General features: G+C 37.2%; 2 protein-coding genes across 2 annotated transcripts; one reads left to right on the top strand and one right to left on the bottom strand.

Annotated features, from left to right (window-relative positions):
- Positions 1-9,179: 9,179 nt before the first annotated feature.
- Positions 9,180-9,620, bottom strand: LOC139979044 (uncharacterized). The gene has a single exon (XM_071989682.1). The coding sequence runs from the start codon at positions 9,618-9,620 to the stop codon at positions 9,180-9,182; it is 441 nt and encodes a 146-aa protein (XP_071845783.1).
- Positions 9,621-10,577: 957 nt separating this feature from the next.
- Positions 10,578-18,089, top strand: LOC139978411 (uncharacterized). The gene is made up of 4 exons (XM_071988623.1): positions 10,578-10,686; positions 11,758-11,820; positions 14,269-14,427; positions 16,755-18,089. The coding sequence occupies exons 2-4, from the start codon at positions 11,772-11,774 to the stop codon at positions 17,033-17,035; spliced, it is 489 nt and encodes a 162-aa protein (XP_071844724.1). The 5' UTR covers positions 10,578-10,686; positions 11,758-11,771; the 3' UTR covers positions 17,036-18,089.
- The last annotated feature ends 63 nt before the right edge of the window (positions 18,090-18,152 follow it).

Below are 18,152 nucleotides of genomic sequence, written 5' to 3'. Positions count from 1 at the left end.
GGCGGTGGCTTGTAATGTGAAGTTAGCAAGTTACGTAGTACTAGGCCTATAGTAGCCTGAGGAGACCACCATACTGTAGATCAACCAGGCACCTATATAGGTCTAGTTAAAACACCGTGCATCTCTACAATACTGTAGATCAACCAGGCAGCTATATAGGTCTAGTTAAAACACCGTGCATCTCAATCTCCTGTCCCTTATTAAAGAACCTTTATAGCTAAGTTGGAAGGTAACTTTATTGTCATATCAAACTACAACACAATCAGTGGTCTATGTTTTTTCTTCAACTAGGCTAGGTCTTTATCATTGCTGATTTTATTCAAAACGTGTTAGCTTTAGGAGCCTATTAGTAAAGAGTTCTGGCCTAGCCGACTGTACATTAGCTTGTTTTGTTCTTGAATGTACGTCAGTAAAATATGAATTGACACATGTACAAAGAAAGTACAGCTAATTGTAGTTCAGTTTTCAATTTACATTTGTCAAATTCTACGATTCATTGCCATTGTCACACATGGGGAACCTTATAGGTACAGTAAGAACAGCTCATACGGACCATTTGTTAACAGAGTACAGACACTTACAAATTGTTAACATAGCAATATGTGATACATACAGTTGAATACAGACAACCTTTCATGGCCAGTACTTTACTTTACTACGTCGGCCTACCGAATTTTTCGGGACATGCCATCTCGAGTATAGCCTTTACTTTTGCTGGATTATATGTGAGACCATCCTCAGGTAAGGTATGACTTAGGTAAGCAACTTCTGTGGTTTTGAATTTACACTTACTCTCCTTCAGTTTGACATTTTGCTGTTTTAGGATGTCTAAAACACTTTTGCGACGAGTTAAAGTTTGTGGTTATTTCAACAATAGATAAGTATGTCATTCATGGCAAGACGAACCCCATTCCCCACCTTCAAAGTGATTTGGGATAAGCCTTTGAAACCGATACCTCCCACAAGGAATATTAAAAGTGCATAATTTGGAACTAAGTTCGTCTGGCCTAAATTGCCAATAACCGGATGAGGCATCTAACACTATGAAAAACTTAAAAACCTCAATGGTATTAATTTAATAATGCTCCCTCTGTAGTATCTTATTCAAGTCACGAGGATCTTTGCATAATCGCAACTCTCCATTGTGTCTGATGGCTGTCACTAGACTATTAACCCATTCACTTGGTTCTGTTTGTTTGACAATTACATCTTCCGTTTTGTTTAGTACGTTCTTCAGGGCTGCTCTTTGTTCTATTGGATATTTTCTTGATGGGCGGACCTTCGGTGAAACATCACTTTTTTATTTTCACTTCGACCTCGCCTGCCAAACTTCCTAACTCTGCGAACAACTCCTTTTCTTTGCATTCATGAAAGAAAATCACGAAAATATTGCCATTTGGAGTATCTCCTTTTAAACAGTCAAACTAAAGCCGGATCGCGCGTATGGAAAGCCGTTTTAACATTTAATAAGGAATTTCAGATATCTCGAAATAATTTCAGATATCTCAAATTAAATTACAGATATCTCCAATTTATTTAAGCTGGCTACAAATAATTGCAGATATCTTAAACAATTTCAGATATCTCGAAATACCAGAGATTTTCAGATATCTGAAATTGAAATCGAGAAATCTGAAATTGAATTCGAGATATCTGAAATTGAATTCAAGATATCTGCAATTCTATTTCAGATATCTGAAATAGAATTTCAGATATCTTGAATTCAATATCAGATATCTGAAGTAGAATTGCAGATATCTCGAAATCTATTTTAGATATCTCGAATTCAATTCCAGATATCTGAAATAAAATTTCAGATCTCTCGAATTAAATTAAAGATATATCGAGTTTAATTTTAGATATCTGAAATAGAATTTTAGATATCTGAAATAGAATTTTAGATATCTTAAATAAGAAACAATTTAAGATATCTCAAATACCCGATTAAATGTTAAAATGGCTTTCCATACGCGCGCATCTTATCAAAACTGTACACAAATGTACATAGTTCCTCAACAAATTCAGCAGCACAAGTCTCATTTCCCTTTATTTCACGTAAACAAGCGCGTATATGATATGATAGGACTGAGACTCTGACAGTAGATGTTCGAATGTAGCCAGGGTCCATTCAGATCAAGCGTTCTATGAGACGAATAGTAGATCTGAACAACGTTATCATACGAACCTAATATTCTAAAATTCACCGTAAACATCGGTTAAAGTGATGTTCTGTTATGTCTTTGAATTGACAAAGGGTTAAATAATATGTTAGTAGCACTTTGGAGCAGGTCACATCACCCTTCATGGCTGGTACATTTTCCACTGTGAGAATTCCAGCTAATCTTAAATTCGATAGACAAAAATCATGGACGGTGCATGTGTTTATTAGAACTTTTATACTATATGTATGCCTTCATCGCACTGGCTACACATGTCCACAATCAGTATTGTTCGTTGTAGTTGGGTCCAAAATAGTATACGTTAAAAATAGAATACGGATTTTCCCTACGTGACGCAATAAGTTACAGTGTTACGAATGATATGCATTATGATGAGCGGTGATGGGTAAACATGACCAAACACACTGTCTAAGCATAGTAACTGAGGAAACAAAGAACATTTTGAACATATGCACACCTCTTCAAGTTTATTCCAGTATTGATTTCCAGACAAACAAGAGATGCACAGCTAGAATTTAGGTCTGCTTGACAGATAACAGCTTCACGGAAAATAAAAACACATTCACGTTAATGGACAAGCACTTTCTCTGACCAATGATGAATTTGGTTTGATAAATCGTACAGCAAAAGGCCTACATAACGTAGATGGAATCTTCCTACAGAAAGCATCATGTACTTTTTAGTATAAAACAGGTGGGAAGGGGAGGGGGTTCACTTAGTTGTATATAACACTCGTGATACAATATTAACCAGAATGCGAACGCATTGAGGTTTCGATGGCTTCATTTGCACTATAGACCACTTTGTTGATGTACAATTACATTTTGACATGATACAGATATATCAGTCTACTGTACGTGGCAATACACACCTTCACCAAAAACAATAGGGTTCTTGCACTCAAACAAAAGGCCCACATAACGTAGATGGAATCTTCCATACAGAAAGAATCATGTACCTTTCACAATTAAAGAATTAAGGAGGGGGTAAGGGTCAATTAGTTGTATATGTAACCCTCCTTACCTTCGGTCAAGGTAATTAGGACAATGGGACAGCAATATGTGTATCAAGTGGGCCTAAGTCTCAAGACAGGATAAAATTCTCTCCATGTCCGAATGGTTCAATGCTGATATTCAAAACAACTGCTGAGTTAGTTCTTCACAGGTTTACAATGAAAGACACAAAACACAAAGAAATGTACCATGAACTACTTATATTTTCAATCCTCTAATTGTGGGAAATGGGGCTGTAACAAGGCTATCAATGGCACAAAACAATAAAAAGGATCTACATTACAAATATGTCAACTTGACCACACTCCTAAATATTCATTCTTGCAGTTACATAACATACTAGTCTGGTTAATGTGGTACTGAACACTGTACATCAAGATTCAGCACAGGCGATATAGACAATATGAAACAATAATATAGGTTGCAGTGTCCACTGTACAATGCACTGAACATTTAGAACTTAAACTTTTAAACCTCAACTTATTGTCTATGGCCATGACAAGGTTACAATAAAATGAATACTTAAACTGATCTGATTTTAAAGGAACATGGACACTTCGCCCAACAACTATTTCGCCCAACTGCCATTTCGACCAACTTTACCATTTCGCCCAACCTTGTTGGTCATTTCGCCCAACCAGCATGGTAATGTCGCCCAACCTTGCTGGTTATTTCGACCAACATTGATCAAATATTATTCTTCAATATAACGGACTGGGATAATTCTATGGGTTTGGTCGATTTGATAAGTAAACGTTCTGGAATTGTTAACGTTACGGGATACGGACCGAATATTAAGGAAAGTCGTGGTTACAGTCGGTAGGATGGATCAGTGTTTTAGGGGTAAGGTTTTTATGGAGACCGATTCCCCTTTGTTTGTATAACATTAGATTAACACTATGTAGAACTAGATTAACGCCTAACTATTGTGAACAATATCCTTGATTTACGCGTGGCGGACTTGATAAACGCTTTATACGCATTATATCCAAAATAACTGCTCAAATTCCGATCGATGGAATTTTTCCATGCAGCGAGCAATTTGTCACAATTTAAGAAGATGAAGTGTTAAACTATTTCACAGTGATGGTTGATTGCTTAACAGGTAAATGTTGTTTGATAGCTTCCAGCAATCTAAAAGGCTGGTTTAACCACCAGCGTCGTTCGTAAATGTTGAAAATCTCACCTTGGGAGAGAAGGAAATCAGAATTTAGTTGTGAAAGTTTTCCTCATTTTTCAGCTGAACGAACCATTGTAACGAAAGAGAGACCATTGTTGACGTTTTTGTTTGGCTGCTTATATTCTGCTCATTGCATGTAGGACTGTAGGGTCTGTAGTATAATCAATGAAATGAGGATTATAGACGAGGAAGGTCTGTAGGAAGCCATCCTCTTATCCTACAGACCTTCCTCAACATCTATAATCTTCATTTCATTGATCATCCTCTTATCCCACAGACCTTTCTCAACATCTATAATCCTCATATCATTGATCATCCTCTTATCCTACAGACCTTCCTCAACATCTATAATCCTCATTCCATTGATCATCCTCTTATATATAGACCTTCCTGAACATCTATAATCCTCATTTCATTGATCATCCTCTTATATATAGACCTTCCTGAACATCTATAATCCTCATTTCATTGATCATCCTCTTATTCTACAGACCTTCCTCAACATCTATAATCCTCATTTCATTGATTATCCTCTTATCCTACAGACCTTCCTGAACATCTATAATCCTCATTTCATTGATCATCCTCTTATATATAGACCTTCCTCAACATCTATAATCCTCATTTTATTGATCATCCTCTTATCTCACAGACCTTCCAAAACGTCTATAATCTTCATTTCATTGATCATCCTCTTATCCCACAGACCTTTCTCAACATCTATAATCCTCATATCATTGATCATCCTCTTATCCTACAGACCTTCCTCAACATCTATAATCCTCATTCCATTGATCATCCTCTTATATATAGACCTTCCTGAACATCTATAATCCTCATTTCATTGATCATCCTCTTATATATAGACCTTCCTGAACATCTATAATCCTCATTTCATTGATCATCCTCTTATTCTACAGACCTTCCTCAACATCTATAATCCTCATTTAATTGATTATCCTCTTATCCTACAGACCTTCCTGAACATCTATAATCCTCATTTCATTGATCATCCTCTTATATATAGACCTTCCTCAACATCTATAATCCTCATTTTATTGATCATCCTCTTATCTCACAGACCTTCCAAAACGTCTATAATCCTCATTTCATTGATCATCCTCTTATCCTGCAGACCTTCCTGAACATCTATAATCCTCATTCCATTGATTATCCTCTTATCCTGCAGACCTTCCTCAACATCTATAATCCTCATTCCATTGATCATCCTCTTATATATAGACCTTCCTCAACATCTATAATCCTCATTTCATTGATCATCCTCTTATATACAGACCTTCCTCGACATCTTTAATCCTCATTTCATTGATCATCCTCTTATCCTACAGACCTTTCTCAACATCTATAATCCTCATTTCATTGATCATCCTCTTATCCTGCAGACCTTCCTGAACATCTATAATCCTCATTCCATTGATCATCCTCTTATATATAGACCTTCCTCAACATCTATAATCCTCATTTCATTGATCATCCTTTTATATATAGACCTTCCTGAACATCTATAATCCTCATTTCATTGATCATCCTCTTATCCTACAGACCTTCCTGAACATCTATAATCCTCATTTTATTGATCATCCTCTTATATATAGACCTTCCTGAACATCTATAATCCTCATTTCATTGATCATCCTCTTATATATAGACCTTCCTCAACATCTATAATCCTCATTTCATTGATCATCCTCTTATTCTACAGACCTTCCTGAACATCTATAATCCTCATTTCATTGATCATCCTCTTATCCTACAGACCTTCCTCAACATCTATAATCCTCATTTCATTCATCATCATCTTATATATAGACCTTCCTCAACATCTATAATCCTCATTTCATTGATCATCCTCTTATATATAGACCTTCCTCAACATCTATAATCCTCATTTCATTGATCATCCTCTTATCCTACAGACCTTCCTCAACATCTATAATCCTCATTTTATTGATCATCCTATTATCGTACGGACCTTCCTCAATATCTGTAATCCTCATTTTATTGATCATCCTCTTATCTCACAGACCTTCCAAAACGTCTATAATCCTCATTTCATTGATCATCCTCTTATATATAGACCTTCCTCAACATCTATAATCCTCATTTCATTGATCATCCTCTTATATATAGACCTTCCTGAACATCTATAATCCTCATTTCATTGATCATCCTCTTATCCTACAGACCTTCCTGAACATCTATAATCCTCATTTTATTGATCATCCTCATATCTCACAGACCTTCCTCAACATCTATAATCCTCATTTCATTGATCATCCTCTTATCCTACAGGCCTTCCTCCACATCTTCAATCCTCATTTCATTGATCATCCTCTTGTCCTACAGACCTTCCTCAACATCTATAATCCTCATTCCATTGATTATCCTCTTATCCTACAGACCTTCCTCAACATCTTTAATCCTCATTTCATTGATCATCCTCTTATCCTACAGACCTTACTCATCATCTATAATCCTCATTTCATTGATCATCCTCTTATCCTACAGACCTTCCTCAACATCTATAATCCTCATTTCATTGATCATCCTCTTATCCTACAGACCTTCCTCAACATCTATAATCCTATTATAATAATAATAGGATTATATATATTATAATATTATAATAACCTGAAGATGTTAATGGCATTATCCTTTACTGCGGTCTGTTTTGGAAGCATGTCGTATTTACAGAGTAGCGACCTGTTTAGGGTAGTATAGCGCCACCTATCCCCTTTTGGCGAGAAAATAAACCACATATACGCTAATGGCCGTAATGCAGATTAATTATCATTATAGTCTACTACATTATGGCAACACTTGAACAAACACTTAGCAAAGATAATTAATTACCCATCAGAAAATAGAGCAGTGCTATATCAGTGCTGCTAAATTTTAAACGTTTAGTTCATGTATCTGTATAATTCGGTCAAACTGAGAGCATATATCCTCATAGGAATAACCTGAAGATGTTAATGGCATTATCCTTTACTGCGGTCTGTTTTGGAAACATGTCGTATTTACAGAGTAGCGACCTCTGTTTAGCAGAGCCGTAGGCTCTGCTGTTTTGTAGAGCCATATAAGGCTCTGCTGTTTAGGGTAGTATAGCGCCACCGATTTCCCTTTTGGCGTTCCATAAGCATCGCCGGTAATTAACAGGTACCGTTCCACAATTAATTGCTCCCATTGACTTACACACTTAACTCGTCACTTTCAAAGGCCGATTGAGCATAGAAAGAAGTTTTCAATTGACATGTCCTACCCACCATATGATAGCTAATGGCTTGGGCTATCATGAACATTCAACTTTTGCCACCACGACAGTTTAGATTTTGAGCCAGAAGAGTTCAAATTCATAGAGCTCCCCTTCCCATCTGCCAGCTGTCGCTGTGGAATCTTCTTGCTTATATCATGGAACTCCATGCTTATATCGAATGATAGGAGGCATTATTCATTGCAGTAAAATGACTTTTCGGTGTGGGTAGGGGCATAAAGACGCCTGGAGATAATGAAATACTCACTGCAAATACATCGATTTGGTACATCCGGTATCCACACATAACAACACATGCAGGCAATGCCATATCGTAACACTCGCTTTTTTTTGTACTACTCGCTAAAACCAGACACTCAAACTGGTTTGCATTTATCACCAGCAATTATTTTAGCTTGAGACTCTGAAGATGAACCCATGCTGGTGCTCTGCCAAGTACAAGCCCTGCCACTGCAAAGAGTCAAATTCCTGCCAGTGCTTTTTGTCAAAGAACTTTTTTTTAAGAATAACAACACATTTATTGTTTGTTCTCTTTATTTCTCGTTCATATTACATTAAATTTCGAGACAACAAAACATAGCTTTTAAACACTATGAAAAGACTTGAGGTAAAGCAGTAGGACGGAATTTTTAAATGAAAGGCAAGTCCAGGATTGCCAGAAAGTTTGGACAAACAGTTAAAAAGGACATGAATACAATAATATATCACCTTACTTAAGATATAAGAAAAAAGGTTATACATACTCCCAACAAGTAAATGTACCATAGTCTTACAGCGGTAATCAGCTAAGGTTAAATTGGGGTAACACATGGTAAATTTGCCACAGTAACCCTATAGAATAAAATTATACATACTTATTTTACTTGACAAAATCTGTACATACTTCATACTGTAAAACTGTTTAACCTTTATATTGTTGCCATGAATGTTTTGACTGCAGCATATTGACCAAATCTGGTGCATATAAAATAGTATGCTATAATTTACATACGACATCATGACATACAGTATGAGTTGCTTTGTTGTATTCAACTAGCTTCAACTAATTTCAACTAGCCCAGTTATGATACAATCTACCAACGGGTGGAATTTAAGGTTATTTGTGGTGTACTGACTATAATTAAGACAAGTTGGGAAAACTGTTGTGCAATTGGGATACAACTCTTGTAAATTTAGGGTAAAACTGTGGTTTACTTAGGGTAAAACTTTCGTACAGCTATAGGGTAAAACTGTGGTTAATTAGGGTAAAACTATGGTAATACTATAGTACACATAGTGTAAATTGAGATAAAATCATTGTGAAGATGAAAGTGATAAACCATATTTGTGGAATGGTTCTATGGTAAACTGTGGTAAACCGCATCCATAGGACCACAATCTTATCTTATATCTTATATGGTTCCTTGTCCCTTCGAGGCTCTGGATGCCATGGTTCGCCACTTCGTTCTATCTTCCGCTGTTCGTGCCAGATCGTGCAGGCATTTTCCTGTCCAATTCCGGATGTCTGCCAATCACGTGTTCCTTGGTCTCCCTCTTTTCCTATTGCTCCCCGCCTTCCCTTCAAGGAGTTGTTTCTGAAGCCCATTCGATCGCAAGATGTGGCCCATATACTGCATCTTTCTGTTTTTCAGCTCTGATAGTAGATTCCTCTCTTCGCTCACCCTGTTAAGTACATCCTCATTGCTCATCCTGTCTTTGTAGGACACTTTCAGCATCTTTCTATACAGCCACATCTCGAAGGCTTCAATCTTATTTTCTGTGTCTTTAGAGAGTGTCCATGTCTCTAAGCATACAGCAGGGTTGAAAGGACGTCCGTAGCATCTCACCATTCTTTTCCTTGTTGCAAGCTTTATGTTCTTACTAGCCAGCACGTCTTTAGGCTTTAGGAAGGAGACTCTTGCAATTTCTATGCCTGACCTGATCTCTTTATCACAGCGACCATCATCGGTCATCGTTTGTCCAAGATATTAGGACCAAAATACCCCGTAAAATTGTGGTATAGTTCCACAGTTTACTATGGCAAGGCGGTGGTATTTTGCCGTGGTTAGTGTGAGGTATTTTTATCCTAGACTACACTTCAACTTTGGAGCTTGCATAATGTGTTGAAAGAAGATGAGCATTTTCAGCTCCTATTTTTCAGATCTATAGCAATATTATGACTATGAAGTATGAGGTGTGTACAATAACACGAGCGTTTTCCAGCAACTAAAGCAATGTACATCATTACATATACACGCAGAGCCAATACAAAGTCCTAACATTTGTATTACATAACGCTGTGTTTTGCCGTAAGTTAATACGTTGATTATTGACAAGAATATTACATTTCCGATCGCGAATTTGGTATCAATGAAAAGAACATAGTCTAATCTAGCCAATTTTACAAAAAAAATGTGCATATTTTTCCTGTCACGAAGTCAAGTTCACTGCAAATTTAACGGCATTTTTGGAGCCATAAGAAAGGTGCCAAATTAAATGGAGATTTATCAGAAAGAACGACAGAAATAACAATTTTTTACCGTTTTATTACGAAAAATAAATGTTGTGAATTCAACTTACCGCATCTGGTGGTTAGCGACGCCTTCTTTTGCATTATTCAAGCCTTTATAAGAGATGGATAGGTCTCAAGCATTTTCGCGTTATTTCAAATTTTGGGGCGGGGCTAGAAGAAAACTGCTCTCTAACTCTCATAAACTGCTCTCTAACTGCTCATTAATTAACTCGCTCATTGGGGACTGACTGTGCTCCTGACTCGTTTGGCTCCACTTCTAATTTAAGGCTAAGGGGAATTCCGGGAAAATTCGTTGTTCTAAAGACTAACCTCGGTGAGTTGTCGTAATGGGATTGGTTAAGCTTTTAAGTGAACGGACCAATCACTGATGAGGAATAATGATACATATCAATAGAGATAACTGTCTCCAGTAACATTTGCCTCTAGATCTGAACTAAAGTAGACCATTCCCGGCACTAATCACCATCATTTTATCTATGTCTTCAAGTGGAGCTCTTCTTATTCAGGTAAATATTAATTCTACAAGTTTATCTAAGATATTCGCTGTTTTCTACATAAAATATCCGGCCTTTTTAATCGGTTGTTAAGGTACAATTGTGTGCAACTAACCAGTGGCGTGCACAAATCCGTAGCCAGGCGGGGGAAATCACTCAGTCGAGTGAAAATCATTCAAGGTATCACATTTGAGTCATCAAGCGATTCAAGCTTTCATTCATGAATTTATGTGTTATCGGTAAAAAAAAACTGAATTATTCTGAACCCTTGCACCGGCTTGAGACGAGTAATTTATAGCACCATTTCGCGTCTAGCTAGTTTTCCCTACGTGTCCCCTCACCCATATCAGTCTGGTGAATCACTAGTAAAATGTATCGCGTGTACCCGGAGAGATAGGAAATGATTGTTTAGGCTTATGTTGGATCCCGATTTTACACGGAAACTCTTCAAACACGTACTGCATTGTGGTTAAATTACATACAGTACCGTACCGTAGATACATTATTTATGATAATATAATTATATAATTAATAATTATAATATATAATTATTGTTAAGCATCTGCAGTAATTTCAACACTACGAGCAACCATCTTCATCTTAATGATACCCTTCTTAACAACAATTATATATTATAAATGATACATGTCCATGCATGGTTTACAAAGATATCTTCCACACCTACCTAGCTTTCTCGTCCCCGATTGCAAAGATAACAATGTTTCCTTTGTTTTATAAAGTTGATTATTACTATGTCAATCAACATTTTCTTGACTTCAACGCACGATAACCTTGAACTAATAACCCAATAACCACTATTAATATGCAACTGCATACATTATAAAAACGCACGGCGAGCTATAGCAACCTACTATGACTGTATTGCTTATGATAATGACGTGTTACTCAGAGACCCACCACCTTTAAGACAAAAACTATTGATTAGCCTAATTAAGGACAATCAAAACTTCGTGATAAACGTCATCAAAAACAAAATAAAAAAAATAAAAAATAACTGTTTGCTACTGGGAAAGCTCTAATTCATACAACAATATTTCTACGTTCCTTATATTATTCCAACAGATAAAGCGTATACCATGAAGATCCTTGCCGTTGTTGCTATTTCCATTGGCCTTCTGTGTCATGGTGAGTTTAAAATTTTGAAGGAAAAAAAAGCAATTATAATATTCCGAAGTTAGCACTGCACAAACTGCAATACGCTTGAGCAGTCCTGACGAACCGGTGAGTTGGGCTGGTGGGGTGGGGGGGGGGCGGGGATGGGGCTACGTTGATGCTCAGACCTGGTCAATCGTTTAACATTCCCTATATTTAGGCCTATGTATATCTTCTATCGTTTAAGAAGAACCTCCAGCATTCTATTTGTCGTTATCATTGTACAGGTAAAGAAATGACCAGTACAAAGCCATGTAATTAAACAAGGATGGATACCGGTAGGGGATACTGCTTGGAAGATATGTTGGATTTTGAGTAAAGTCACGTTAAGTCACATTCAGTTAATGTAAACAAACAAACGTCCATATGCTTCAGTTTGTCCCTTCACTGCATACTTTGGTTACATACCATGTGTGCAACAAGGTGTACCCTTGTTCTTACATCGTTGTTATTGGAACGAACGATCATCGGTATTATATATTTGCTTCCGTTGTTTTTTTTTCTCGCAATTGTCGAGATTCAGTGCCAAATAAAAACTTCAGGTTTGGATGTATAGTTACATTGGGTAAATGGCTAGGCGTCGTTTACTAAAATTAACTGTTGCCTAGTTAGATTTTATCAATGACCGATCTCAATTCGAGTTAACAGTGTAAATGGTTCGCTATCTGTACGTGCATTATGTACGAGTGGTTTTCGTGTGCGGAGATTGTTCACAACCTTCATGGAGCATTTACAAACATACAGCGAAAGCATCATTTAAAATCTAAAATTACCATTTATTAGAGGGAAATGTTTGTGCTTACGTACGTCATGTGCTTTATTCATTAAATATGTTGTGTTCATATATTAATTTATCAACCAGTTAACAAATAAGAACCGTCGATATCACGACGGCTAATTGGTTATGCGCAGTCAAGCCCTGTAGAGTATATGCAGTAGAGTATATGCAGGTATACTACTAACAATAAGCATTGTTAAAAATGTTTCGTGTCAGAATACCAATACACTTAAGTTGGCCAAACATCTCAATACATGCAATCAGTCAATCATAGGTTTTCATTGCGAGAAAGATCGATTTGATTTAGGCAGTGCAATGGAGTAATCATGATATTATTCGCGCATCAATATGCAGCTAACGAACATGGTATATAACTGGGAGAATGTACGAAGTCGCACTAATCGACTGGGTTATGGTTCAACGTAGCAGTGAGGTACTGTATAGGCTTTAGACGCGCGCACACCTAGCTACTGTATAGTATATGCCTAGTAATCGAGGAGCCCTAATGTAACAGAATATAAGCTATCTTCGTAGGTATTTTTGCAGATGTTTTTTCTTTAATTTAATTGTAATTTGTTTGAGACACTTCAATAAACCTAGCTGCTTATTTATGATTCTACGACATGTTTTACTATGTTCAACACTTACTTTTGGTGGAAAAAGTTTTAATTTCATACTGCACAGAAAAATAATTTTCCAATGTGCAATGTCGTAGCACCACGTATCTGCCCAAATGCCTAACCTTAGCCTGAGTGCTTAGAAAGTATTGATGTTGTAGATCTGTACGATGGAGACTTCAACAACAACCATATATAGTGCCGAGTTTTCGCGAGTATATTTGTAGTCACGGCCCCGGGCCAAATAGAGAGTACGTTTAAAAATATTTGTCTAGGCTTGAGAAGAAGCCTGTTGTCTTGGTAGAGATCAATCTGTATGCTGAATACAAGAAAAGTGTCCATCTCGGTTTATCAGCTGCCAATGTGAATATTGTTTGTCATATCTCAATGCTTTTTACTGGACTACTCTAAAATATGTTGTCCATCCTGGCTTTACATCTAATTTAAGCTCTGCTTTCTTTTAGGAATGGTAATGCTTTTGCTTCTCCATTGTGAGCCTGATAGTTGCTTGTATCATTTAAAATTGTTATCTTTCTGTTTCTGCTTTCTCTTCATAAAAGTAGATAAAGGCCTATATCTTTAAACATTGAAAGTAGATATAGGCCTATATCTTGGAACATTGAAAGTAGATATAGGCCCGCTATATCTTGAAACATTGATAGTAGATATAGGCTCGCTATATCTTGAAACATTGAAAGTAGATATAGGCCTATATCTTGAAACATTGATAGTAGATATAGGCCTATATCTTGAAACATTGATAGTAGATAGAGGCCCGCTGTATCTTGAAACGTCTCCATGAGATAAGTTCCCGACAACTATTTCCCCGAAACGTCATGATTGTCACACCCACCACTCCCCATAGTGACGCCCCTGACTTCATTGATAGTGCTCCCCGTCGGAACGTGGTATAACCTCGCCTCGTGGTATAACGTGGTATAACCTCGCCTCGTGGTATAACGTGGTATAACCTCGCCAGAAGGTTCAGAGTTCCTTTCTGTTTATGTCTTTATATCCTTCTTTCAGGAGCACAAGCACTTGATTGCTATCTGAGTGTAGAGAGTGATTGCAGTTCTTATGGGGACACTTGTAATGAATTTCGTGATACGTTTCTCACCGTGAAAAGGACAACAGTGACTTGTCCACCTGGAAGCCGGTGTTCTAAAAGCACGTTTGCTTTATCGAGTAAGACCTTTTTTCATTCAAGAGTCTTTGGAACATGTTAAACAATTTATGAATTCGGAACGCCATAAGGATCGCAAATGATGATAATGATAATGATATTACTAATAATAATATGAAGCACATGCTGATAAGATTAAACATACAAAAATAAACGAAGATGATAGAAAAATTACATGGTGATATTGTAAAAGTACAGGATGGTAATATAAAAACAAGTGATTAAATTGTAAATCATTCATGATTATTCATGTTTCACACGTTAGACATTTCACGAAGAGTTACCACATTTAATAAGCCTATTTGTGCAATGGCACGATGCCAACGAATCACTTCTGCCTTATGATAATATAAAAGTACACGATGTCAGATAAATAGTACAAGATGAACGATGATAATGTAAAAGTGCAGTATTAACAAAACCCAAATTTAAAGTTCCAAACTGTAACTATTTGAGTTGGTGTCTTACTAGGGATGGGGTTTGCGGTAACATAGGGTTGCACAGTAACATGGGGGAACATCTTTTTAAGTTGGGGGCAAAACTAATGTGTGTGTGCGTGTGTGCTATAGGTGCACGTGTGGGTGTGTTAACAACAACAAAAGTTTGTTACGAACTCCTAAACGGTATAGCCGAATGACTATACATTTTTGTGGGTGCGTGCATGGATATGGGATGTAGCGCCTCCATGACTTATGAAGCCACAGGACAAATTACCAAAACAGTAGTTAGGCAGTTATGCGCGTACGAAAACGACAAAATTACCGAAACCCAGAAACCATGTGGGATACCGCACTTTTCAAGTTTGCAGTGCATTATTTAATTGTTAAATTGAACATGCCAAGGGGCACATGATCGTAGGAGGTCAAACGTCATACTTGGTGTAATTTGTACTAGAATACGTTTTGCAAAAAAAAGGAGGTAAAGGTCAAACTTGGCAACACTTTCCAAATAACATAGAATGTACAATTAATAACGAAGGCAGGGATCAAAGACAATTTATATTATTCAGTAACCTAAAAACTCTATAATATTCGAATTTTAAGTTAACCGCTTCCTGTTTGACTGAATACGCTCGCTTTGAAAAATGGCTCGTAAAGCCTCACCACAATATACACAGTAAGCCGCCATAGATTACATAATTCGCCTGAAAATCTATATTAATGTATCAGGTTTCAAGGATAAATCAACAAAAAGATTGTAATAGCCTGAGCTGGGGCGGCAACGCCGAAAGGGACGGAGCTGGTGGTCAGGGAGAGAAAACGTGAGTCCCAGTTTGTTGGAAACCTCAAATGTGAACTTTATCATAATTTAGAAATTTCACGTCTTGTTAATGAACAGCATCATTTTTTAAATGAAAAACTGTTCCAATTTTACTACAAAAGCCCTTGTTAAACCCTTTTTACAACAATAATACAAAAGTCACTCCATCTAATTGTGGGACGCTGTGTGGTGAGTTTGGTTGCCTCAAATCAACGTCACGTGTCAAATTGTCCTTCGAACCCACCTCTGAGCTTAACTTTAGCTTTTCAATACACACAACCCCCCCCCCCCCCCACACACACACACAGACCCTCCTACACTGTGATCCACTTCCTGAAACTATATAAGGTAAGGTTTAACCAGTGAAAATAGGTTACATACATGCAATCAACCAGTGGCGTAGGAAGTTACTTTTGAGTGGGGGGGGGGCTGAAGACTGATGGCCGGCCTGGGGGAGGGGTCTAAGGGGAGGGGGATCCCCCTCCCCTTTGGATTTTTTTTGCATTTCCAGGTGGCCTCAGATGCAATTTGGTGCAATATAGCACACTTCAACACCCACTCCATTTTGTAAACTTAATTTTGTATTTTCACCTGGCCTTAGATGCAATTTGGTGCTCCAAATGAGATTTTTTTTCTCATTTGGAAATGAAAAAGGGGTTTTTTGACTTGCGAAGTGGGGGGGGGGGCGGAATGATACTTCCGCCCCTCCACATTTTTCACTGGGGGGGCTGGCGCCCCCCCCCCCCAGCCCCCCCGGTTCCTACGCCCTTGCAATCAACCACTTCTCGAGTAAGAGATAAGATATTGCGAAGTATCAGTTTCCAATTAACAGTGTAGAATATCTTTCATTCAATATCAGTTTTACATTTTCAGTCACTAAAATATCCATTTAATATTTAATTGTTTGCTATAGATATATTTGAGCAGCACTAAATCGAAACGAAAATGTAGAAAGCTAAAAAGCAAAATGTTTGTTTTGTTGCAGTTTTCAACAAGTCATGATGTGCCAGCATGTGTTTTTAAACTAAGTTGAATAAGAAATCATTATATCTTCACATCTTTCGTGCAGATTCTGATGTATCCATTACCGGGAAAGATGCAGCTTGCGTAACACTGTTTCAACCAATCGAGAATAAATGCTATGGTCAAGATATGCTGAACGAAATTAACCCCTTTTATGAAGCTTCACTGTCTCTGATTGCTGACAGCCTGGGACTTACTGTCGATGATGCAAAAGTATGTCTTTGCGACGAAAACTTGTGTAATCATTCAGTCAAATTCTCTGTCAATTTGACACTGGTTGTCTTTGCTTTGTTTGTGAGTAGTGCGACATATCTCAACCACATGTAACGATGAGGTTATGAAATCTGCTCTGTATTTTCGGGCTGTTTTGTTATGCCTGTGTGGGTGGTTGTTTATACTCAGAATTTACTATTTTTAGATGTATTTTTTATTTTTTTTTTATGTTCTTATATTATCTACGCTTTCGTCATAGTGATGCTAGAGTTGGAATATTAATATTGCACAAGTGTACTAGAATCCAAAATGCCCTGAGTACTAGCACGAGTAAAATCCGTGAAGGTACTAGCACGAGAAGAGGCAATTATCCTAAAATAGTACTACATGAGTAGGCACTCACTCCGACAGCTGATTAACTCCGTTAAAACTATCCCAGTTTGAGTTCAAAACCTTAGTCGGTTGTGCATGGTATCATTAACTAATATATCAAAGCGTCTGACATGTGATAAGGACGTTTTAGGAGGGTAAGGAACCCTGCACGAACTACCCATTAAATAATGCTCATTTTGTAGCAAAACTCTCCCAGAGGCTGATTCTGATTAGTGGCAATATTAATGCTATATTCGGTCAAATTAAGTACACTGATATTTGGTAGATTTGGAAAGTTGTTCCGAGTATATTTCTCTTTCCCCCTGCAGTCAATCAGAATCAAGATACAGTTACATAACCAAACTTTAGGAACGTCTCAAATGAATACAAGATAATGGTAAATAAATAACTGTCATCACCGTGTAGAGTTGTAGTATACGAGTATGACCGGGTAATAGTATTATCAAATATACAAGAATGTGTAATGTAAAGCTTTTATCAACGCATCCTTGTTTCCAAATATGATGTCGGAAGATGCGGACTTTCTATATGACTTGGATCAGTGATGACATAAAATATCTCGCCTATTAGTCAATCAGGCCTACATCAAAACTATTCATAAATGTTTAGTTTCAGTGTCAATTTTGCTTGATATACCTGATATGTCTTAGATAAATACAAAATACGGATTCTGATAGGGCAGGCAACATTTACTACAATGTTCCTTTACGTTTTGATACCTTGTATATCTTTTGTAAATATATCTATGGCATAATAATCACTTATAGAAAAATCAGCAGTTGATATTGTTGTCATTCTCGCTTTCGTTAACTATCCATACAGACAATTGAATGATTCT

Source organism: Apostichopus japonicus, chromosome 13, assembly GCF_037975245.1.
Source record: "Apostichopus japonicus isolate 1M-3 chromosome 13, ASM3797524v1, whole genome shotgun sequence".
In the NCBI taxonomy this organism is placed as follows: domain Eukaryota; kingdom Metazoa; phylum Echinodermata; class Holothuroidea; order Aspidochirotida; family Stichopodidae; genus Apostichopus; species Apostichopus japonicus.
This window is presented reverse-complemented; position numbering and strand designations above follow the sequence as displayed.